The sequence below is a fragment of the Castor canadensis genome, chromosome 5 (assembly GCF_047511655.1).
Source record: "Castor canadensis chromosome 5, mCasCan1.hap1v2, whole genome shotgun sequence".
NCBI lineage: Eukaryota > Metazoa > Chordata > Mammalia > Rodentia > Castoridae > Castor > Castor canadensis.
The window spans coordinates 75,354,277-75,379,669 of NC_133390.1; the positions used below are offsets into that span (position 1 = coordinate 75,354,277).

The window sequence follows — 25,393 nt, forward strand, 5'->3', positions numbered from 1 at the left end:
ATGGAATTGTTTTGCTAAATTCTTTCTCAGTCTGTTCATTGTTAGTATATAGAAAGACTACTGATTTTTCTAAATTGATTTTGTATCCTGCTGTTTTGCTGAAGTTACTTATGATGTCTAAGGGTTTTTTGGTGTTTTCCAGGTCTTTTAGGTATATGATCATGTCATCTGCAAACAGGGATAGTTTGACTTCTTCCTTTCCTATTTAAATTCTTTTATTTCTTCTTCCTGTCTTATTGCTCTGGCTAGGAATTCTAAGACAATATTAAATAAGAGTGGAGTAAGTGGACACCTTTGTCTCATCCCTGACTTTAGAGGAAATGGTTTCAGTTTTTCCCCATTTAGCATGGTGTTGGTTATAGGCTTGTTATATATAGCCTTTATTATGTTGCAGTGCATTCCTTCCATTCCTAGTTTCATCAGATCTTTTATCATGAACGGATGTTGAATTTTGTTGAAGGCTTTTTCTGCATCTATTGAGATGATCATGTGATTTTTGTCTTTGCTTCTGTTAATATGCTGTATTACATTTAATGATTTGTGTATGTTGAACCATCCCTCCCTCCCTGGAATGAAACTGACTTGATGATGGTATATGATCTTTTTGATATGTTATTGAATTCGGTTTGCCAGAATTTTATTGAGAATTTTTGCATCTAAGTTCATTAAAGAGATTAGCCTATAATTCTCTCATTCTCTCTCTCTCTCTCTCTCTCTCTCTCTCTCTCTCTCTCTCTCTCTCTGTTGTGTCCTTATCTGGCTTGGGAATAAGTGTAATACTGGCTGCATAAATAATTGTGGCAATGTTCCTTCCCTTTGAGAAGGTGTTGGTATTAATTCTGTTGTGTGTGTGGAGGTTTCTGGAAACTGAACCCAGGACCTAGTACATGCCAGGCACATGCTCCACTGTTAGTTCCATCCTCAGGCCCTGTATTCTGAATCAGTCTATTCTTATCCCATTATGGGTTCATAGAATAATAAAGTGCAATAGAACCTGCCCAAATTGACATAATGAAATTACAATATATGGCATTGCTTGCTTACTTCTTACGATAGGTTACAAACTAAACCAGTTAACACTTATGGAAAATTTTACAGTAAAAAAAGAGAAAGATTTCTGTCAGGCACAAGTTTAGCCAAAATAATAGTTCACATTTCCTACTTACCATCCTAGTCTTATCACACAACTTATCTTGCTTTCTTTTTTCTTTCCAGGTTTGGTCTCATAGGTTTTGAAAAAGACTACTTGTGCAGATCCCCTGGATTTAAGGGGCAGGAACCATATAGGGACAGATTAAAACTTTGTGTAACCAAGGAGGACATGTGAGCCTTCTTAGAAAAGTGTCTTGGCCACTTGGAGGCTTTCATGGTGATATCTTTGAAGAGAAACAGTGGGAAGTTTCATGGTTGGAAATCAAAGCTATTTTTTAAGCAAAAATGATTAATCTTTGTCCTTGGTATACTCTCTTTTGCTCTCTGTCTCTAATACTTTTTGTATTTTGCTTAATCTTGCCCTTGCCACTGTGAATTTCTATAATATACTGCAAAATCTGTGATCTTCCTGTTGGGGGATGGATTACCTGAAAAGGAAAAGAACAATGTGCTAACATCATGCTAGTTCCTGGCAAACAAAAAGCCCTGGTGACTCAGTGGTCATTAAATCACAATCTTTGATTATTTTTCCAGAGGTTTGGGTGGGGGGACTATCCACTTCCCTACTGAAGGACCTGTGGTTGATGATTTAGGCAGCTGGGTGGAAATGGCCACCAAAGCCATTTCTCGTTTTGGAATTCTACTGTTGATGGGAATTCCACCAATCAGCTTAGTAGGCTATTCCAAGAGACAGAGAGTCAACTGGCTCAGTCACATTCAGGGTACACTAAATATGTCTCCTCTTCTCCTCCAGATATGCTGCATTGGATCAGGTAACCATGATGAAACAATTGCCAGACAATCCTGTTTCATGTATTTGTTTAAAATACTGTATATGATTTGCCTTGAGCTCAAAAGCTACTTCCAGAAACTGAATCCAGAATGGAGGATTCCATTCATAATCAAGCTCTTGGCAGTCACACAGGAAATGGCATATAAATACAGCCAAATTTGGTGCTTAAGCTTTTTGGTCCAGATGACCATCTCCAAGATCAAGCTTCAGCAAAGGCAATGAAGGAGAGCTCTGTGTTAGAGGCTTTTGTAAAATTTTTTGTGACACACTGAGGAATAAAGTGGTTTAACTATTCTAAAATATAAGGAAGAGGGCTGGCAGAGTGGCTCAAGTAGTAGAGTGCCTACCTAGCAAATGTGAGGCCTTGAGTTCAAACCCCAGGTACTGCACAAAAAAGAAAAAGAAAAAGATAAATATTATGTGTATGTATATTATGCACATGTATATATATTTTGCTGTACTTGCGATCTTTCAGCCAAACTATTTTATGGTTTTCAATTGTTAACTTGTTCATCTGCATTCACTTTTTATGGAATCTGAGTGAAAGAAATAGTATGAGACAAAAATTTAACTTTGACAAATATAAGGGAAGGAAGAGATTTCTCAGAGAACTCTCCACCACTTCTGGTCCAATGTCTTTTAGTTTATTAACTGTAATAAAAACACATTATGTCACACTGTGGTAGCCCTTTTCATTAAAGGGTCTCCAAGCAAGGCATTGCTTAATTATGGACCCAGTGTTAGGTTCAGAGTGATGAGTGCCAGGCTCAAGCAGGAACAAAGTAAATTGCCCAATAATTACAGTCATGAAGACAAGTTTTGTGGATTATCTTGCAAGCAGGATTGCTACCGCTGAGCAAGGCTCCTGCTGACTGGGCAAGTAAGAGAGGCCACACAGGTTCTGGGAGCCCAGCTGGGTTTTGGCCACTGAGAACTCACTCTTGATGCTGGTCCAGACAGAGCTGTCAGATTGTAATACTAGATCCAATGGATTGTCCTAGTCTGGGAGGAAGGGAAGGCAGTGGGGGACACTTGACTGGGAACTGAGGTGGGGTCAGGGCCAATGCCTGCTATGGAGGCCTCACCTGGGAGAAATCCCTGGGGAAAATATTCAGCTCCAGTACTAACAAAGCTGCTTCCCTTCTGCCTTCCTGCCCACTTCCCCTCCGTTATCTCCATCAGCATTCCTTCCTTTACTGAGGCCCTACACAGCAGGACTCAGCCAGGGTCAGGCTGGAAAATCAAAACAGAATAGTTTTCAGGACCCCTGAAGTTGCTGCTGGGGAACAGAAGCATAAGGACACAAGCTGAGCATTGTCCTTAAGGCACTGAGGGAGATGAGACTTGGGGCCCAGAGATAAGAGATTTGAGGAAGATGACTGTTTAAAATGAAAACTGCTTCCCCATCAACAGAGGGACAGCAGGTGCTGCTGGGAATTAGGTTTGACTCAATCTAAGGAGCTTCCTGAGACAAAGCTGTTCAAAAGTAAAATGAGTTGTGTGGGGTAGGGCTTGGGGGGTGAGGTCCTGGGCCCTTGGGCTTTTAGAGACAGGCTAGCATAGCCACCTCACAGGACTGCTTGTCAAGGTCCCTTCCAGACCTAGCAGTCTTTGAGTCACCAGGTGGGTTTGCTAGAGGCACCCATTTGGGGTGGCTCAGTTAGTCTGTTCTGGCTAGTCATAAGGATGATGAAGAGGCCTGATCAGGACAGGGCGTCAATCGCAATCAGTTGGGGACTGGAGGTAGGAACTGGCAGGGAGGGAGATAAGGGTTGTCACAACAAAGTGCCACAACTAGGTGGCTTTAAATAACAAAAACGAACTGCGAATTTGAAGTCCAAAATCAATAGGGCAGCAGGGTTGACCCTGGGGGGCTCTGAGGGAGAATTTGTAGCAAGCTGTTCCTCTGGCTTCTGCCATCCCAGCTGCCCCTTGACTTGTAGAGGCATCACTCAGACCCTCCGTGGCCCATCATGTTTTTGTCTATCTTCGCATTCTATGGATGGTCTACGTGACAGTGGTGGTCACTTGCCCTCTCTGTCATCAGCTTCTCCAATGGTACAAAGAGGTTAAGACTATAAAAACCAACGCGGGCATTCTACGAGTTAATAAAAGTCACCATTGTGTAATCTCCTAAGAGATCTGCAAGGATCATTCCAATGCTAATATTCCTTAATTTTATAATAGGGGTTAAGTTTTTTACGCGGGTTAAGTAGAAGAGACATATGGTTTCTTTCAAAATAAGATATCATCTATCTGTGGCGATGAGGCCACCTCTGAGCCTCAGTTTTCTGACATTCAACAGAAATAACAATACAGCCTCATAAGGTGTTGGGAGAGAGGGCGCTTGAGAGATGTGCACGTCTAGAAACCAAGTGGGTTCTCTCCCTAGGGAAAAATAGTTCCTTTGCTGCGAGCGCCGCCGGGAGCGGAGAGAGCGGAAAATGAAGTCTGGAGGGGGCGGAGCCACCAGGGGGCGGAGCCACCAGGGGGCGGAGGGAGGAGCCATTAGGGAGGGAGGGAGGGGCGGGGTGGGCGGGGCGAGTAGAGAGCAAGGGCTGGAAGGGGTGGAGAGAGGAGGCTGGCTTTTGTTCTCGCCCCGCCTCGCCGTAAATATCGCGAGAGGGCGGGTCCGGCTTGGCTTCGGCGTCTGCGTCGCTCCCGCGCTGGGGCACTGGGTTGGCCTCAGTCTGCGGGTCGCGGCTGAAGTGCCGGCGGCGAAAGGCCGCCAGCCGCGCGGCGTTGGCTGTGGCGTCGCGGTGGTTTTGTCGTGACAGCCACGCCGATAGTAGTTTCTACGACAACCGGAGCGGCCGCTTTAGTCCCCAGCGGGCTCCGCAGCTGCTTGCCGGGTCTCTGTAGCGCGCGACCCGGTGTTCCCGGACTCCTCGCCGGCAACGACCCTGAGCCGTCAGCTGAAGAGACCGGCAATGGCGGCCTCGACTGCTTCGCACCGGCCCATCAAGGGAATCTTGAAGAACAAGACCTCCACGACTTCCTCGGTGGTGGCCTCGGCCGAACAGCCCCGCCAGAACGTCGAGGAGGAACTGAGGTGAGAGCCGGGAGGGCCGGCCCGGGAAACCCCTCCTTCCCGGCCGTTCCGGATCCGGACCCAGCGGCTGCGTAGACGCGGCCGGGGCGCCGCCTGGCTCCGCTCCTCTGGCCCGCGCAAGGTGGAGTGATTCCTAATGAGAGGGGCTCGGTGACGTTTATCGCCTGTTATTTTTAAAGTATATGTGCAAATGTAGCATTTTAAAAACAGACATCGTCTTTGAACTTTCTGTAATTGGGAGCATTAAGGAATCAATTGGACGTTCGAAAGCGTAAAGGGTTAAGCGTTTATTATTCCTTAACCTATACCCAGGTATCTAAAATTGTTCAGTAATTAAAAGCGTTTTCTAGCCTTAGGAACCCTTTACGATCTAGGCTCAGTCTAATACTAACAAGACATCTCTCAAAAAAGACCGCTTCCCCCTTAAGCATCTTACTACACTCATGCGCTTAGTTTCTCCTTTGCCATCGTCTCCGCACCTAGCGAGACTAGAATTGTCCAAGTCCTTGATTTGTCTTTAAGGGAACGTTATTTATGGCTTAGTTTTGGGGGCGCGTTCTGCGTTTTGGTCCCGCTCAGACGTATCTAAACTCAGGACAGTTTAGAGAAGAGCGGCTTGAGGGGGTGTTGACCCGAAGCATCGTGTGTAATAGTAAATAACTGGAAACAGTCCAAGGTCCATTAGGAAGAGCTAGTGAAATATTAATTATGGTACATTTGTGTAATGTAACAATATACCAGCCTTTGAAAATGAATGAGATAGGCATTTTGTGCACAGAGAAAAATATCCAAGGTGCAATGCTCAATGAAAAGAACGTTGCAGTGTAGTGTCTAATATTGTGAAATATACCACTGGATTAGAAGTGCAAGGGGGCTTAGATATTATAACTAAAAACTTAAGGACTCTGCATTTTGGAAATAAGGCCTAAAAAGTTACTGAAATTTGTAGTGATGAAGCTAAGATGAGTATATTCATGAAAACTTAGAATATGAGTTCCAGGGCATTCCCGTATAGAGAATCTAATTTAGTACCATAAAATGAACTGCTACTTGGTGATGACAAATTTATGGGGACTGTGTTATCTTGAAGAAAATATCAAATAGGAGTGCAACTTAAAATCATGGCCTTTAGATGCTTGAATCTTACGTTTTCTCATATGCAGTTTTTCTAACCTCTATTTGGCAGAAACTGCTTTAAATGGGGAATTTGAGGGGCACCATGGGTGTAGGTCATGGGATTAAGAAAACAGAATATCATCAAAACACAATTATAGCAAGAAGATCAAGATTAAAAAAAAAAAAAAGAAGGCTCTAATGCAGCTTCGAAATATTCAGCAGCAGGAAGATGGCTCTCACTGGCTTTTATATTATTCTCCATTGTGAGCTTTTTTCTGTCCAAGGACCAAGTATCTTCTTTTTCTCTTTTTCTGCTTCCTTAATTTCTCCTTATTCTCAGCTTAGATCTGCTGTAACTCATGTCCCCATGCTGTAATGTGGGTTAGCCCCCATCTGCTCTGTAATTGCCTGTGGTTTACATCCAGGTCTTTCTGCTTTGAAAGCCACTGTACTAGGCTTACTCAACTAGGTAGGTTGCTTCTACCTGCAGGGCAGGGCAGATTCACTTAAGAGAGATTTTTGAAGGTAGATGAGTGATTGACCTGACTAGTTAGAGGGTTATAGCCATTCTCAGTGTTACAAAACTGTAAAGCAAAGAAGCTATTATACTACTAATACAGTATACATTATTATTTATGTCACAGTTCAAGTAAGCAATATTAATAACTTTATGAGAGTCTCTTTAAACATGAACAGTAAAGTATAGTTGAATGCATTTGAAGCAAACTTTTTTTTTTATTATTCATATGTGCATACAAGGCTTGGGTCATTTCTCCCGCCTGCCCCCACCCCCTCCCTTACCACCCACTCCGCTCCCTCCCTCTCCCCCCCACCCCCTCAATACCCAGCAGAAACTATTTTGCCCTTATTTCTAATTTTGTTGTAGAGAGAGTATAAGCCATAATAGGAAGGAACAAGGGTTTTTGCTGGTTGAGATAAGGATAGCTATACAGGGAGTTGACTCACATTAATTTCCTGTGCGTGGGTGTTACCTTCTAGGTTAATTCTTTTTGATCTCACCTTTTCTCTAGTTCCTGGTCCCCTTTTCCTATTGGCCTCAGTTGCTTTTAAGGTATCTGCTTTAGTTTCTCTGCGTTAAGGGCAACAAACGCTAGCTAATTTTTTAGGTGTCTTACCTATCCTCATATCTCCCTTGTGTGCTCTCCCTTTTATTATGTGCTCAAAGTCCAATCCCATTGTTGTGTTTGCCCTTGATCTAATGTTCACATATGAGGGAGAACATACGATTTTTGGTCTTTTGGGCCAGGCTAACCTCACTCAGAATGATGTTCTACAATTCCATCCATTTACCAGCAAATGATAACATTTCGTTCTTCTTCATGGCTGCATAAAATTCCATTGTGTATAGATACCACATTTTCTTAATCCATTTGTCAGTGGTGGGGCATCTTGGCTGTTTCCATAACTTGGCTATTGTGAATAGTGCTGCAATAAACATGGGTGTGCAGGTGCCTCTGGAGTAAACTGTGTCACAGTCTTTTGGGTATATCCCCAAGAGTGGTATTGCTGGATCAAATGGTAGATCAATGTCTAGCTTTTTAAGTAGCCTCCAAATTTTTTTCCAGAGTGGTTGTACTAGTTTACATTCCCACCAACAGTGTAAGAGGGTTCCTTTTTCCCTGCATCCTCGCCAACACTTCTTGTTGGTGGTGTTGCTAATGATGGCTATTCTAACAGGGGTGAGATGGAATCTTAGCGTGGTTTTAATTTGCATTTCCTTTATTGCTAGGGATGGTGAGCATTTTTTCATGTGTTTTTTTGGCCATTTGAATTTCTTCTTTTGAGAAAGTTCTGTTTAGTTCACTTGCCCATTTCTTTATTGGTTCATTAGTTTTGGGAGAGTTTAGTTTTTTAAGTTCCCTATATATTCTGCTTATCAGTCCTTTGTCCGATGTGTAGCTGGCAAATATTTTCTCCCACTCTGTGGATGTTCTTTTCAGTTTAGAGACCATTTCTTTTGATGAGCAGAAGCTTTTTAGTTTTATGAAGTCCCATTTATCTATGCCATCTCTTAGTTGTGAAGCAAACTTTGTAACGTTTAATTAAAATCAGTATCCCCTTCCCATATAAAAAAGACTGAAAAGAGTAAATAGCTCTTATAATTACAGCATACTTAAAATTCAGAAACTTGAAATGTAGAGTGGTGGTCTAACTTGAAATGTTAGAAGAGCAGAAGGCAAATGAATCTCATTAATGTGCAAATAGCAAGGTATCTAAGTTGATTGTCATTACTTACAGTAATTGTGTTCTATAAAGTCCCACAGACACTAAATTGTAAGTACTGAACCCTTGCTCTTAGGGTAAATAAGAGATTAGGTTCCTTGAAGCCTCTGGTCACCTTTCATCAACTAATCAGTACATCGCCTTGTTTTCTGCTTGTTTCTTTGTAAAGATGCCTTATTTAACTTATATTGTTGATTGATTAGCATTGAACTCATAGCCAAAAGCATTTATGGGTAAATGAAACTGATCTAATAGAAGTCACATCACAGCATTATTACACTTAGAAACACTGGACGGCATCTTTACACTTGAGAGCCATTTGCCAAAAAAATGTGAAACATCATGGCACTAAATATGCCTTGAAAAGCACACTTGTTGGCTCAGTTGTAGAATACTTGCCTAGTTTGTGTAAGGTCCTGGGTTTGATCCCCAGTACTTCGTAGGGAGGGAGGGAGGAAGGAGGGAATTGCTTTGTTTGGCTTCAGCTGAGAATGTGTGCAGTAGGCAACTAAAATTTTTTCCTTCTCTGCTTATGTGTTCTAAGTAGCCTAACCTAAAGCACCTCCAATGTTAATTTTTACATTACAGATAAATTTTTGTAAAGTAAGTGAATTCTAGATTTTGTCTCATAGGTTTTGAAAAAGACTACTTGCCCAGATTCACTGGCTTTACCTCATTTTTAAAGGGTCAGGAAACATAGGGACTGATTGAAAACTTTGTGTACCCACGGAGAAGCCTGTAAGTCTTCTCAGAAAAGTGTAGGGGTGCTGGGTTTATGATTAAATTTTCTTTTTCTTTTTTTGCAGGAGAGTTTATTGAGATAGAAAAGTATAAAGTGGGAGAGTAGAGCCCCTGCAGAATTAGAGGAATTCTATTGTTAATTTTAAGAAAACACAATTTTGGCACATGTCCTATATTTCTTTCTTTCTTTTTTTCTTTTTTCTGTCGTCATTATCTTGCAAAACAGATTTAAAGGGTGTTGGTATCTCTTCCTTGCATTAGTGATAAGCTTTAAACTCCAAAGGTCTACCTTCATTTCTTTTTCTATCCATGCAGTAATAATAACTTTCTGTTTTTAATTTAGTATTGTTAACTCATTTAGGAGTAACTTGTTTTACTTTGAGATTAGGGAGCACTCAACAAGGTCATTAGTATTAGTATGTGTTTATTTAAAAATATTGTACACACATCCAGAAAAATATTAAAAAGTAAATTTAAAACTTAAGGCATTATTGTAAAGCAAACACCCGTATATATACCATCTTGGTTAAAAAATGTTTCCATCACCTCAGAAATGTCCCTTGTCTTTTCAGTCACGGTCTTCTTTTTTCCAGTGGTAATTAACCTAAGTGCACATCCCTGCATGCTGGTTTTGCTTGCCTGCTAGTTTTCTTTTACAGTATCTTTATTAGGGAATCTTACCAGGAGGGAACATTTAACTATGGTATTATGAGTCTCTCTGTTAACTGGATTCACAAAATCTACTTCTCTTAAAATTTACATCTATTTTTTTCATTATCCTACTAATCACAAGCTCCTTAATCATTTTTTCTATCTCAGATCTTTAGAAGTATATCTCTTTTCACTATTGAGTTTCCCTAGAATATGGACATGAGTAGACTGAATTATTTGCTTTTTAAGTTTACAGAAGTTTATAGATGGTAGAGCTATTTAGCAAAATAAAAGTACTGAAACTGTAGTCAGAAATAGAAAACTGATTGCTTTTTAAAAAATACTTGTTCGTTCTGTAGCAGATTTAAATATTTCAAAATCATTTAAATTTTGAGTCTTGTGGGGCAAACATGGAAGGAATTCAGTGCAAAGGCAGTTGAAACTTTTAGGATGACCTTTCTCAACCCATTCTATACTATTCTAAGTGAGATCCTGTTTCAGTACTCTTAACCCAAGAGTTTAGATTTTATTTTATTTTTTATTTATTTTTTAAATGTTTTTAGTGGTACTGGGGTTTGAACTCGGCCTCACACTGGCTAGGCAGGCGCTCTACCACTTGAGCCATTCCACTAGCCCTAAATTTTAGATTTTCAAATCATAAAAATGCGTTGCAGTTATATGGTACTTTTACAACTTGGTTTCACAGACATTTCAGTTGATTTTCTCAACAACTCTAAATCATAAGGACTGTTACTGAAATTCCCTTTTATGTAACGTTCATGTAGACTAAATATACCCCAAGGAGAGAATGTTTATTGGGCTTGCCTACGGTGGCAGGACTAGTGAAGAATAACTGAAACTTAAACTTTAAACATTGTCTCCTAATTTTTTGGTTTTTGTTTGTTTTCTGCCATAAGACCAACTGTTATTGTGATAGAGGCCTAGGCATTTAAAGAAATCAGTGTCTGGTTCAATCAAGTGACTCATGGAATATCAGTGATATTTCAATTTGATTAGTTGAAAATTCAGGTGAATAACACATGAGTTTCATGCTTAATGAATAACAGCATTTGAAATGCTGTTTCTGTACTTAAAAATAATGGCCTATGTATCTTAAATTTTAGCTTCTTACAAATGTTTAAAATTTTGACCGTTTCATGAAGAGACTTTAGGCAATTTCCAGTAATGTGCTTTTGGAGAAAAGTGAGTGTCGTAGACTCAGTCATCTGTGCAATATCTGTGCCAGTCTTTACCTGTTGAGAAAATGAAAGATAAAAATAGACTTGAAAAGAAGGTTAGTCAGAAGCACTTAGTTTTTCTGTTAGAGTGTTAACTTTAAAATATGAAATTCTGATACTTGCTATAACATGGCTAAACCTTTAAGACATTGTGCTGAAGGGCATACATCAGTTACAAAAAGACAAATAATGTGTGATTTCACTTATATGAGGTCCTTAGAGTAGTCACATTCATAGAAACAGCAAATAAAATGATGGTTGCTGAGGCTGGGGAAAAGGAAGGTGGGGAATTACTGTTTAATAGGTACAGAGTTACAGAAGAATAAGATGAAAATAGATAGTAGGAATGAGCACACAACAGTGCCACAGGGCTCTACACTTACAACTGGTTAAAGTGGTGAATTTTATGTAGGATTTTTTTTTTTTTTTTTTTTTGAGACAGGGTCTCACTTTGTAGCCTAGGCTACCCTGGAACTCTGTGTAGCCCAGGCTAGTCTCAAACTCACAGTCCTCCTACCTCAGCTACCTGAGCACTAAGATTTCAGGCATGTACTACCATGCTAACTTAGTACTTTAGTAGTATTAGAATTTAATAAGGTTTTCTCTGTAGTTTTATAATATTCTTGTTCTTATGGATATTCCTGAAGACATTATGTCAGGGAAATATTACAGTTATTTTTATTGTTGCTTTGTTTTTGAGATGGGGTGTCACTATGTGGCCCAGGAGGGCCTCAGACTTTTGATTCTCCTGCCTTGACTTTCCAAGTGCTGGGATTATAGGTGTGCACCATCACTTCCTGTTATGTTTCTGTTTTGTTTTGTTATTTTTATTTTTTGGTAGTACTGGGGTTTGAACTCAGGGCCTCACACTTGCAAGGTAGGTGCTCCACCACTTGAGCTGTGGCCCCAGCCTTTGTTTTGCTTTTTGAAAGTTTTTTTACTATATGTAGCCTAGAACTTAATTCCTGAGATTGTATAGTGGTATCAATTTCTATTTTAATTGTTAATTAGTTCTATGGGCCAGGTGTAAAAATGCCATGTCATAGTACAGTAGTGTTTCAAGTGCCTGATTCTGAAACTTCATTTTTAATATATGGTCACTAAGTGTTCTTTTCTTTTAAATTTTAGTAAAAAATCCCAGAAGTGGGATGAGATGAACATCCTGGCAACATATCATCCAGCAGACAAAGATTATGGTTTAATGAAAATAGATGAACCAAGCACTCCTTACCATAGGTAATGCTACATAGACCTTGCTTTTGTGACTTGTTTGCATTTTGCATTGATACAGGTTCTAGATAGCAGCTGATTTGAATTTGTTTTATATTTGTTATAGAGTACTAGTTAATAACGTAACTATATGATTTTTATTAATTAGTGTAAATATTATGTAACTTGAATTGTGGAAAGCATTTTCTACATTATAACCATAGAAATAAACATTTGTTGTTCCCCAGTGATTGTTAGCTGCTAGTCAGACATGAAAAGTAGTGAGCTTTGCCTTTTTTGAAAGGAAAATTAGATTTGGGTTTGTTTGTTTCTCAAATAGAAATCAGAAGTTTTCTTTTCAGAAAAAAGTAACTGCATGGTTGATAACTGTTTTTCTAACCCACTAAAAGACAGATATTGTTACTGTTGTTTCATGTCTTTATTTTTGAGATTATATAATGTAGTTCAGATAATTACATTGTGATTTTTTTGGAGTTTTGAGTCCATAATTTTTTAAAAGGATTGTTTTTGTGGTTGAAAATAATATTTCATGTATTAAAATGTGTGTGTGTCATCCTAGTATGATAGGTGATGATGAAGATGCATACAGTGATTCAGAAGCCACTGAAGCCATGACTCCAGGTATCTTAGCTAAGAAGTAAGTACTAAAGCATTTTCACTTACGCAGTTTTTCATTGTGTAAAGTTAAAGACATTTACATTGTCTTACTTCTACAAGAGTAAAAAAAGACTGAGTTTTATCTGGGGTTTTTCGGTGGGGTATGGGATGCTAGGGATTGAACCCAGTGTCTTGGTGTGCTAATCACCTGCTCTGCCACTGAGCAATATCCTCATCTCCCATCTGGATTTTTCAACTGTTACATTTTTATTTCTTGATTAAAAACAGTATACCCTGTTTCCTGGTAGCAGGAAAATTAGTGTACCTAAAAATGAGATACTGAGATCTGTCTTAATTTTGTGTATTGTGTTTAAGTATCCTGCTACCTGCATTTTAAAGATGAAAGTGATGAAAGCAAAAATAAGCTAATTCATGAGACAAAAGCTTTCTTCTTTTGCTGTGGATGGATTTCTAGAACCCATTCCACTGTTCTTGTTGGTTTCTATACTCATTCCCACTCTTGTTTTTTATTTTCATCATTAGGTTATAGCTAGTATATTAATGATCTTTAAATGTTTTTGTGGTACTCAAAAGTTGAACAGGACCTTAAATAATACAAGAATGTCACAGTGTTAATTTCTTTATAAATGATTGTTATATAGATTAGCTGCTGCTGAAGGCTCTGAGCCAAAGTATCGAATTCGAGAACAAGAAAGCAGTGAAGAGGAGGATAATGACCTCTCACCTGAAGAGCAAGGTGGTTTATTTCTTTTACTACATAATGTTAATAATTTTTGCTAAAATAAGTCCATTATTTGGAAGATTAGAAAATGGTTTTCACTGTTGGAAAGTGAAGCATAGGAAAATAGAAAGCAACACTTTAAAATTCAGATTATACTTGTGTGAGTTTATTGCATTACAGTATTTTCCCCCTGATTTTAAGAATTTGGGAGCAATATTGCCATCATTAAATTATGAACATGCCTTTCTTAGTGCCTGATATAGAGTAGGCACTCAATAAATACTTAAATTAAGCCAGGCACGGTGGCTCACACTTGTAATCCTAGCTACTCAGGAGGCAGAGATCAGGAGAATTGCAGTTTGAAGCTAGCCCCAGGCAAATAGTTCATGAAACGCTATCTCAACAACAACAAAAAAACCCTGGCTCAACTGATAAGAGTGCCTGCCTAGCAAGCGTGAGGCCCAGAGTTCAAACCCCATTGCCACCCAGAAAAGAAAAAATAATGTTTTTAATCTTTGAGTTTTTGAGTGGTCCTAAAGTTGATAAATATAAGAGCTAATTTCTTTGTTGCTTGTGCTTTTTCTGTTTTAACATAGTGGTGCAATTTGTCAAATGAAACAAGATGGTCAGATACAATGTTTTTAATCTTTGAGTTTTTGAGTGGTCCTAAAGTTGATAAATGGAAGAGCTAATTTCTTTGTTGCTTGTGCTTTTTCTGTTTTAACATAGTGCTGCAATTTGTCAAATGAAACAAGATGGTCAAATTTAGAGCGAGAAACTTTATAGGTTCCATGGAACAAAAAGAGCAATAGTGTCACAGAAAAGGAGATGGAGACAGTCCTCTTTAACAGGGATGAAAGAGACTTTCCTAGTCCATACAATTCAGGTTCAGTAGACATTATTACCAACTCGTGGTTTCTGTTTTATTTTAAAAGTAGCCATGGTTATCTTTGGAGATGGGGAGAGAAGAAATGTATTTTACTTTTTTTGCTTTTTATACTTTTGAACCATGTGAATGTGTAATTTCTCAAGAATTAGGGCTAGAAGTGTGGCTCAAGTGGTAGCATAACTTGAGTTCAAACTGTAGTTCCACCAAAAAAAAAAAAAGTTAAAAATTGTATATAGTTAGTTGAACCTCTATATGTGCAGGTTTCACATCTGAGTATTCATCCAACTATGGTTCAAAATTATTTCATAAAAAATGAGCCTGTCCTGAACATTTACAGATTTTTTTCTCCTTGTCATTTTTCCCTAAAAAATACTGGATAGCAGTTATTTACATTGTAATAGGTATAAGATATATCATAGAGATGATCTAAAGTGTAAACCGTGTGTGAAGGTTACATGCAAATACTATACCATTGTGTATAATGGACTTGAGCGTCTGTAGGTTTTGGTGTCTGTGGGGTCCTGGAACCAATTCTGCTCAGATACTGAGGTATAACTCTGTATAGTTTTCCATTCTCTTTTAAATGAAAAAACCAAGGGCCGAGGATGTAGCTCAGTGGTAGAGTGACCACTTTATAGCATGCATAAAGCCCTGGGTGTGATCACAGACACCTCAAAAAAGAAGGCGACAACGACAGAAAGGAAAAAACAAGCCTTTGTGGAAAAACAATGCAAGAAAAATGCACACAAAAATGCTTGAAGCTTTTAATGTGGGAATTGCCTACAGAAGTTTGGGGATGTTATAACTAAACCTCTGAGTATTTGCTAGTGAGCTTTCAGGATCTTTGTCACATGTAACTACTGAACTATTTGGTATTCTTTCCTGTCTTCAGACTATAGCCCACCTATTCAGTAAAACACTGGTCTGAGCCTAATGTCTATACAAGAGAGAAATTTGACATATAGCACATTCTTAAGTTGTATTATATCTCTTCTACTCACACTGACTTCCTGACTTATTTTTCCAAAATATACCCAAAGAGGTCCCTGAAAATGATTCACATAGAATTTTCTTTCTAATCAATGTGAGTCAATGCCCTGTATAGCTATCCTTATCCCAACCAGCAAAAACCCTTGTTCCTTCCTATTATTGCTTGTACTCTCTCTACAACAAAATTACAAATAAGGGCAAAATAGTTTCTGCTGGGTATTGAGGGGGTGGGGGGGGAGAGGGAGGGGGCGGAGTGGGTGGTAAGGGAGAGGGTGGGAGCAGGGGGGAGAAATGAACCAAGCCTTGTATGCACATATGAATAATAAAAGAAAAAAAAAGAATTTTCTTTCTAGAGTTTGTTTCCTCATTACTCTCCAAAAACATGATTAAGAGTAGGGATTGTCAGTTCTCACCAAGAATTATTGTTCCTCAAGTTGTAGTTCCAGGAGCCAACCTGCAGTGGGAGCTTTTAGACCAAATATTCATTAATTTGGGTCCCACTTGTAGTTACTAAATTATGAGTTGTTTTACACTTTGTACAGTTACATGTTTGGAACATAATATTTATTGACGTAGATACTCATTTTTAAAAATTGTACCAAAGTTTGAACTCAGGTCCTCAATCTTGCTAGGCAGGCATTCTACCATTTGGGCCATGTCCCCAAGTGACATTCTCCCAGCCCAATAGGAGATAGTCTTAGGAAAAAATTATCTAGTAATTTGTAGCATAGTAACTAAGATTATTGACTATGGAGTCTGACAGACAAGTTTGTGCTACTTGGCTGATTTGCTTACTTTCTCTGAGCCTCTGTTCTAAACTGGGAGGTTTGTGCTTGGGTTTGTGCTACTTGGCTGATTTGCTTACTTTCTCTGAGCCTCTGCTTCTTATTTCTAAACTGGGAGGGGAGCTATAAAAATACTTACTTTAGAGCTGGTTGATGTGGTGTACATCTTTAGTCCCAGCTGCTTGAAAGGCTGAGGCAAGAACAGTCTCTCAAACTTATGTGTTCAAGACCAACCTGGGTAAACTAGACCCATCTCAAAAAAAAGCAAACAAAACTGGTGACTATTAAATGAAATTAAAGCCTTTAAAGCTGCTTAGAACTGATTCTGGCATGTTATACACACTCAATAAATGTTAACTTTTAATAATTTTAAATAATCAAGATATTCTCCAGGTTGAGATCATTTATATTAGCAGCTTTCTATGAAATGAATACTTAACATATTTTTAAATTATTTAACTTAGGAAGAAATAACATTCCTAGATTATATAAATATAATTTACAAAAGAGACATACTATATTGTCAACTTCTAGGAATAAGAAGCTGCAAATTAAAACAGCATCCTACCTTTCTTTCAGATCAGTGAAGGTGAAAGGATGACAGTTGGTCTAAAGATATACCTCAGTGGTAGAGCACTTGCTTGATAGGCATGAGGCCCTTGGTTTGATTTCCAACACCATACAAAAAAAGAATGACAGTTTTGCTTTTAGTGTGAATGTGGGATAATGGGTACTTATACTTGTGGGTATGAAAAATGGTTCAGTCATTTCTTACCAAATTTTACTCATTGTACATGTACACATAAAATTACAAAATGAAAAATTTCACAAAATAGTATTCACCTTTATTTTATGTGATACATTCCAATTTATGCTGCTTATTTCATCTTTGTTAATATTGGTTGTGACTTATGCACAGTTTGAAAAACACTGGTTTATATTGAGGAAGTAATACAACAAATGCGCAAAAATGTGTATGTGTATATATATTTTATGACATTTTATATGTGCATATATATTTGTATAATATACCATTTATACTTAAATCTGCTGAATACAAGGAAGAATGTTTAGTTTACTATATATTTGTTTACTTTTAAAGCAGGTTCTTTTTTTTTGGTAGTACTGGAGTTTGAACTCAGGACCCCCGCTTGCTAAGCATGCAGCCTGCCACTTGAGCCATGCCCCCGGCCCTTTTTGCCTTTAGTTTCTTTTTTAGATAGGGTCTTGTGCTTTTGCTTATCATCATACCTCTGCCTCTTGTGTAGCTGGGATCATAGGTGTGTGCCAACACGCCTGTTTAAATAGGGTCAGGATTACTGTTACAGTTCTATCAAACTGTAGCCATAATCTGAGACTTCCCTGAGTAAACTGAGATATATTATTATCCTAACAATATAATAAGTGAAAAAAACGGCTTACACCTTAATATATGAATCCTTTTTATAAAATGTATTTTTAGAAAAAAATCATAAGCCAGGTGTGGTGCACTTCTGTAATCCTAGCACTCAGGAGGCTGAGGCAGAAAGATTTCTAGGTCCAGGCTAACTTGACCCTAACTCAAAAAAAAAAAAAAAAAAGAGAGCTAGAGAGAGGGTCGGGGAAGGAGAGAGGAAGAAAAAGGGTGGAGATGCAGCTCAGTGGTAAGAGCTCTTGTCTAGCATGCATAGGCCCTGGGTTCAGTTCCCAGCACCACAAGGAAAAAATTCCAGAGATATAAAATATTAGTGGTAATTTCTGGATGCTTGTGTTGTTGCGGTGCTGAGGATTAGGCCTGGAGCTTTGTGCATGCTAGGCAAGCACTCTACCACTGAGCGACATTCCCAGCCCCTATTTCTGAGTAAGGAAATTAAGAGTGACTTTTTAAATTTCTACTTTGAATGTGTTGTTACTTCATTACTCTTTTTACTAAATTATGGTAATGGAGGTGATTAGAACCATTATTTTTTGTATATTTTGCTTTTACATCATCTGAATATTTGAAAGATGTGTCAATAAACATTTAGTCATAGCTGGGTGTGGTGACACATGTTCCAGCAACTCATGAGGTTGAGGCAGGAGGATCGCTTAAGCCCAGGAGTTCAAGACCAGCCTGAGCAACATAGCAAGACCCCATCTCAAAAATGAAAATTTAGTCGTGAGGATTTTGTCTTTTTATTGGTTTAGTTTTATTTCTCTACAATATGGCACCCTTAAAGAGCAAAATGAATCACAGAAGTAATTTGTAAATAGAGCAGAATAGAAATGTCTGGCAAGATGTTCGTAATTTGAAACAAATTACAGGGTATGATATGGATATCAGCCTCAAAACTTTCCCTCTCCCAACCCCAATAGAGGCTGAAAAGTGATTGATGTCTAGTGACATGAACTTTTTAAAAAAACATTTTTAAGTATAAATGGTAATAAATACTTATGACGAAAATAAAGACCCTTAAGAAATTACTTTGAATATCCTGTTCTGAGTGTTATCTCTATGCTTTTTGAGATTAAAATAGTTAAATGAACATAAAACAATGGTGATGAATATTAATCCTCTTCATTGGACAAAATAAAGAGTTGACAATTTTATACTGACCCCTTTTTGTTTATTGTTTTTTTGATCTAGTGACCTAAGAAAATTTTAAATCTTAGAATTATTTCCTCATAAAATTGCTCTTTAAAGTGCTGTTAGTAAAATGTGACCAGTTATATTGAATTTCTGCTAGCTCTGTTTGTATGGTAAATTCTAAAATCATGGAAGTTTCTTAAGGATTCTTTAAAGGAATTTTTTCTTAAGAAAACAGAAAACATAAAAATACTAAAACATAATTTAACCACTTTTGATTGTTAAGTCTTTTCAATATATGTGTGTGCAAGCTTTGTACATTATACATCTATACAAAGGGAGCTACACCAATGTATAGTTGTACACTTTTACATAGTATATGTATTATATACATATCCAGTTCAACTCTTGCTGGAGAATTTTCCTTTATTTTTAACTTTTCTTCACGAGTGAAACTTCTAATAGCTGTGTCTTATTCCTGTTCTTCCATTAGGATATACTTAACTTAAAGCAGAGATGGCAAGTTTTTTTTGTGAAGTACACAGATACTAAATACTAAATATCTTTGACTTTGTGGACTGTATGTTCTCTATTGCAAATTACTAAACTCTACTTTAAGCACAAAGAGCAGCCTTAAACATGACAAACCAAATGTGTTCCAATAAAACTTTACGTATAAACAGGCATGGGGCAATCCTTGAGCCAAGATTTTCCAACCTTGCTTTTTTTTAAATCTTACAGAAAAAAAGCGACAATTTGAAATGAAAAGGAAGCTTCACTACAATGAAGGACTGAATATTAAATTAGCTAGACAATTAATTTCAAAAGACCTACATGATGACGAGGAAGACGAAGAAATGTTAGAGTCTGCAGATGGAGAAAGCATGAATATTGAAGAGTCAAATCAAGGTCAGATGTTTAAAAAAAAATCACTGAGACTTGTGATTCTCTGTGCCTATGATAATGAACATTATTTTGCTTTAAACTTGTGAAAAAACTCTCAGAAAATTTTGCTGATTCACTTTGGTATGCCAGTATTTCTAAAATTTGAATTCCCTTGATTGATTTTAAAATAACCTTTTCATGCCTAGAGTTGATTTAATGTTTAGTGTTGTTACATCATATGACCGTTTTTTCTTATGGCTTACTTGGCCTTAGGCAAAGATACTTGTGTTCATATTAAGGTATATATTTTTTTGAGTGTTTCAGATCTTTTTTGGGGGGGGTTGGGCAGTATTGGGGTTTGAACTCATGCATGCTGAGCAGGCGTTCTACCACTTGAGTCATACCCCCAGCTCTTTTTGCTTCAGGTGTTTTGGGGATAGGGTCTTACATTTATGCCAAGGCCGGCTGGACTGCACTACCATGCCCAGCTTTTAGTGGTTGAGATGGGGTCTTGAGAACTTTTTGCCCAGGCTGGCCTTGAACCATGATCCTTCTGATCTCTGCTTCTCAAGTAGCTGGGATTACAGGTGTGAGCCACTATACCCTGCTAAGTCATATTTTATTTGACATAACAATCTAAATTAAAGCTTAAAACATTTTTACCTGACTTTGTTTACTTGTTTGTTTTGTGGTGGTGCTGTAGTTTACACCCAGGGCCTCACACATGCTATTAAAACTTTTTAAAAGAAATGTTTTTAGTATGGATTTTTTTTTTTTGGCAGTACTGGGGTTTGAACTCAGGGCCTCTTGCTTACAAGGTAGGCACTGTACCACTTGAGCTGTGCCATAACCCTGGAAAATTGTTTGGATATCCCTTTAAGGTGCAAAAAGTATGTCATTATCTTGCCATTTTAAGAATTGAAAAATAATTTTGATTGACAAATAATTGAATTGACAAATAATCTTGATTCCTTTGGGGATTGTTTTGTTTATTGAGATAGAATATCACTATGTAGCCTCAAATTCTTGATCTCCTTGCCTCAGTCTTCTAAGTGCTAGGATTATAGGTATGCCCCACACCTTTGATTTTTTTTCCAATTTTTTTAAGGCTTAGACAACTTGTCCTTCTTACCAGTCATAGAAAATGGATTTTTTAAGTATTCTTTCTTTTTTTTTAAGATACTGGGAATCAGACCCAGGCCCTTGTACGTGCAGGGAAGTATACTCCACTGAGCCACACTCTCAGTCTTTTTGTGGTCAGCTTTGTTTTGGTATTTGACAAAGGTGAATCTTTTGCACCACTAGTGAAGAATTTTTTGTGCTGACTGCCTACACTTTTTGAACTTGCATATATGCTTTTTGGAGAGGGTATAACTTGTTTGTGGTGTCTAATGTGGTTAAGTCTTAAGAACATAAACAGTTATTATTATTTTGGTGAGCACAGTGTGAAATATGAGTAAGTCTGTGATACAGCCTGATGTGTCACTGTCTCATTATAGTGTCAGAATTACAGTATTTTTGTTAAATATTTTCCATATTATGCTTTAGCCTTTCAGTCTGATTCATACAGCATTTCTTTTCCATTGTGTATACCAAAGTCTATTTAGCTTATATTTAACTTGAACAAACTTCATCTTACCTAATGATTATTACATACCTCTCTAAAAAAATCTGTTACCCATTTTTAGGTTACCTATTCCTTAATTGCCCTGAAGTCTTTGTTTCCCTTTTACCTGTATCTTGATAGTTTCTTTTGATGTATTAAAGAGTATGGTTCTGAGGGGTATCAGCAGTACTGGGAATTGAACTCTGGACCTCATGCTTGCTAGGCAGATACTCTACCATTTGAAACACGCCCCCAGCCCTTTTTGCATTGGTCATTTTTGAAATGTTTCATGTTATGCCCAGGCCAGACCGGACTGTGGTCCTCCTGTTTGTGCTTCCCTGCATAGCTAGGATGACAGACACATACCACTGCACCAGGCACTGGTTGAGGCGGGGGGGTCTCATGAACTTGTGCCTGGGCTGGCCTTGAACCTCCATACTCCAATCTCTGCCTCTCATTGTAGCAAGATTATAGGTTTGAACTATCATACCCGACCTCAAGTGAATGATTCTTTATAACTGTTCATCAACTTCTAATTCAGACTTTCAAGATCCACTCTTAGTGACTGAAGTGGGGTACTAGAAATAACCCTCATTTGCTGCTGAAAATTTATATCCATTCCCACTATGGCAAACAATAAGAGGATGTATTTTTCCTTCTTGCCTGCCATCCTTCCTCTTTGGAAAAATGACTCTGGCCTTTTGCCCATCTCTGTCTGTAAGGTACTAAATTTTGCATATTTAATACATGGATATATTTTCCATTTAAGCATAATATGATGATTAAAATTTGTATTAGTTCAGTGTCTGATTTTTTTCAGTGGAAATAAAGTATTCCTCTCATAGGATTATATCCTGCATCACAAAAGTCCATAAGAATTGGGAAACTACATGTTAAGGCTTAGAGAAATAAGTTTCTTATTTATTCTCTACTCTTTTTAGTCTCTTAGTTGTTTTTTTTTAACAAGCTTTTATAATCTTTAGGTTCTATAGAATCCAGTTTTACTGTGCATTGGCAGTGTCCTCCTTTCCCTCTCTTCCCACTTCTCTCTTCCATCCCACCCGTTTTATTGGTGTTTTCATAAAGAGAAAAGTGTTTAGATTCAGGTGTAATATTTTATGTTTTCAGGTAAGAAATGTAAATATTTTTATAGTTTCAGATATTTGATTTATAATAAACTCTTAAGGTTCCACCGTGATTTACTTGCAGAAATATTCATTCCGAAACCTATTTGTCTTATTAACAAATAACTAGTCCTGTTCTACTCCTTAGAATATTTAGGGGCAGGGCTGGCAGAGTGCTTCAAGTGGTAGAGCACCTGCCAAGCAAGTGTGAAGCCCTGAGTTTGACCCCCAATACCCCCCCAAAAAAAGAAAGAAAGCATTTAGGGGTATATACAGATTCTTTTATTACAGTCTAATTCAGCCTGCATGAAATTGATCTTATTTATTTATTAGAGTTATTGGCCATACCAATGTAAGAGAGCCTAAATTCAGATAGTTACTTCCAGGTTGACAATTATGCTAGTTTTTTGTCATTGTGACAAATACCTGGAAAAACGATTTAAAATAAAGAACTTATTTTGGTTATGGTTTCAGTCCATGTTTTGTTTGGTTCCATTGCTGTGCACCTGCGGTGAGGCACAGCATCATGGCAGAGAGAGCATAGAATATCAGAGCTACTTAACCTTATGGCAGCAGGGAAGCAAAGAGAAGACAGGAAGGGGCCAGGTTAAGATACAGCCTCCAAGGACACACCCCCAGTGACCTATTTCTAGCCAGGCCTCACCTCCTAAAGTTTCCAGAATCTCCCAAAATAGTGCTACAAGTTGGTAATCAACCTTCAACACATGAGCCTGAGGGGGACATTTCATATTCAAACCATTATAGCAATCAATATAAGGCAAATTATGTTTACTTTTCCTCTTTATCTTTGCAGGATCTACTACAAGTGACAAACAGCAAAGCAAATCGCAAAGTTCATAGAAGAAATTTGTTCACCATTGCAGTTGTTTTGTCAAATACAAACCCTGTTGTTATAATACACTGCTTCTTGTTCTATACAATTCATGACTTACATACCAAAATGCATAACAATTATTATATATTGCCAAGAATTAAATGGTAATCTAGAGATTGATTAGACTGAAATGCCTAATTAGTGCATACATTCTTGTGCCTCGTACTTCACCACAAATTCAGTGTAATGTCATTAGTCCAAAACTGCTTTACTTTTTTAAGTACACTGGTTAATTTGTATGAGATATTATATAGCTTTTTATGCTTTAGAGGGTAAATGATGTCTTTTTTGTGGGGAGGGGAATTAATTTATATTCATCACTCCTAGCTGTACCTCTTACAAAAAGTTTGTTGAGTCTTTTTTTTTTAAATCAGAAGCCAATTGGAACAACGGGATATAGAGGTGCATAAATTTTCAGGCTGAAAGGTATTTTAACACTTGTCTTCAACTTGATTTGTCTATTAAGCCTCGAGAAGGATTGTAAGAGCAACTGTTGCGTTTTCTGTGACCTTTAAAATTCCTGTTGAGTTTTCTTTGTGTTTACAAGGAAATAATTGAAATTTTTCTAATCAAAACTAGCTTTTTTTTTTTTTTCATAAATTATCAAGTTAAATTTGCACTAATGTCTGCTCTGCTTGCTTGTTTGGGTGTCCTGAGCAGACTTCAGATCAGTTTTTTAATAAATATAATTCTAATGTAGCTATTTCAGCATTCTCTTTATTTATCTGTCTTAACCTACTGCTTTTGTTTCCTGCTCCTTTCCACACATACATGTAGAAGTGTATGGACTGTATTAAAAGATGGCAAAGGTTGTCATGGCATTAGGAACTCTTCTTTCTCTCACATATTCTGTCATTTGAAATTTTTTGACCACCATTGCCTACATGAAGAAGATAGATTGCAGTAGTGTAGACAGGAAATACAACTCAACTGCTCAGTTTCTATATCTCTCTGATTTTCTGCTTGATAAATTGCTATTGGTTGATTTGACTTAATTAGACTTTAGAAATCAATTAACTGAGGCTTTTTTGCATGAGAGAATTGTATGTAACCAGTGATTGTTCCTGAATGTACAGACAGAATTAAACCTGAACATTTTTTTAATTTAAAAAATTTAAACAGTCCCTACTTTAAGGGAATATAATAACGTATACTATGACAAATGTACTTTTATTCTTCTAATGCAGTAAGAATTATTTGGATTTTCTTTTCCCAAAATGAAGTGCAGTTCCTGTCTATCTTGGTTTAGTGATGGTTTTATTTCTAGTCAGTTATTTGTATCTTAATTTTTGTTAGTACCAAAAGAATTCATTATATGAACATCTTTAAAATAATATCTGTATATTATATATATGAAATGACTTTTATTTAACAACTTATCTTCCACTCCAAGTTTATGGAAGTATCGGTATATCAAAATAAAAAGTGGGAAGATTCTTTGCTGTTAGATTTGAATGTCTTTTTTTCTTTTTTTTAAATGGGATCTAACCAAACTCCATGTGAATAATTTTAACTACACATATGTTCATGCACCCAGATCTCTGTTTTTGGTTTTCTCTTTTTTAAGTTCTTAGGAAGTATCCACATACTCTTTTTTATTTGTAGAAGTAGCCTACTGTACACTGAAGAAAAGGTAAGATCTTTAACAACTGATAATTTTTGTGGTTTTTGCAAACTATTTATTGAAATTTAAATCACAAGCATACTAATTTCTGGTTTTAGAAAGTACTTAATTTCTTTAGAGGAGTAAGATATGCCAAATAGCATGCTTGATAGGATTTTAGGTAGTCAAATGCAACTGAGTAAAAGTGTTTTTTTTCACCAAGTCATGAGTTCTAATTGACATGGTATTGGACTAGTCAAAAAATGAGCTTTTATGACCTAGAGATACAGCCCAGGGATAAATGCCTGCCTAGCATGCACAAAGCCTAGGGTTTGTTCCCCAGCACCATCATGTGTACACACACACACACACACACACACACACACACACACACACACACACACGAAACTTTATGGTTCAAATTAGATTTTTCCTTTGGAGCAAGTTATCTCTGAATGTTCAGTTCTAGCCAAGGTAGGTCTTACTTTCATTCTTTTAATTAATATTACTTCTTC

At 37.5% G+C, this 25,393-nt stretch overlaps 1 protein-coding gene across 1 annotated transcript; it reads left to right on the forward strand.

The window, feature by feature from the left end:
• The first annotated feature begins 4,579 nt into the window (after window positions 1-4,579).
• Window positions 4,580-24,722, forward strand: Ppp1r2 (protein phosphatase 1 regulatory inhibitor subunit 2). The gene is made up of 6 exons (XM_020179632.2): window positions 4,580-4,997; window positions 12,116-12,223; window positions 12,777-12,854; window positions 13,477-13,571; window positions 19,507-19,674; window positions 23,195-24,722. Exons 1-6 carry the CDS (start codon window positions 4,876-4,878, stop codon window positions 23,239-23,241), a joined length of 618 nt encoding a protein of 205 aa, XP_020035221.1. The 5' UTR covers window positions 4,580-4,875; the 3' UTR covers window positions 23,242-24,722.
• Window positions 24,723-25,393: the final 671 nt, after the last annotated feature.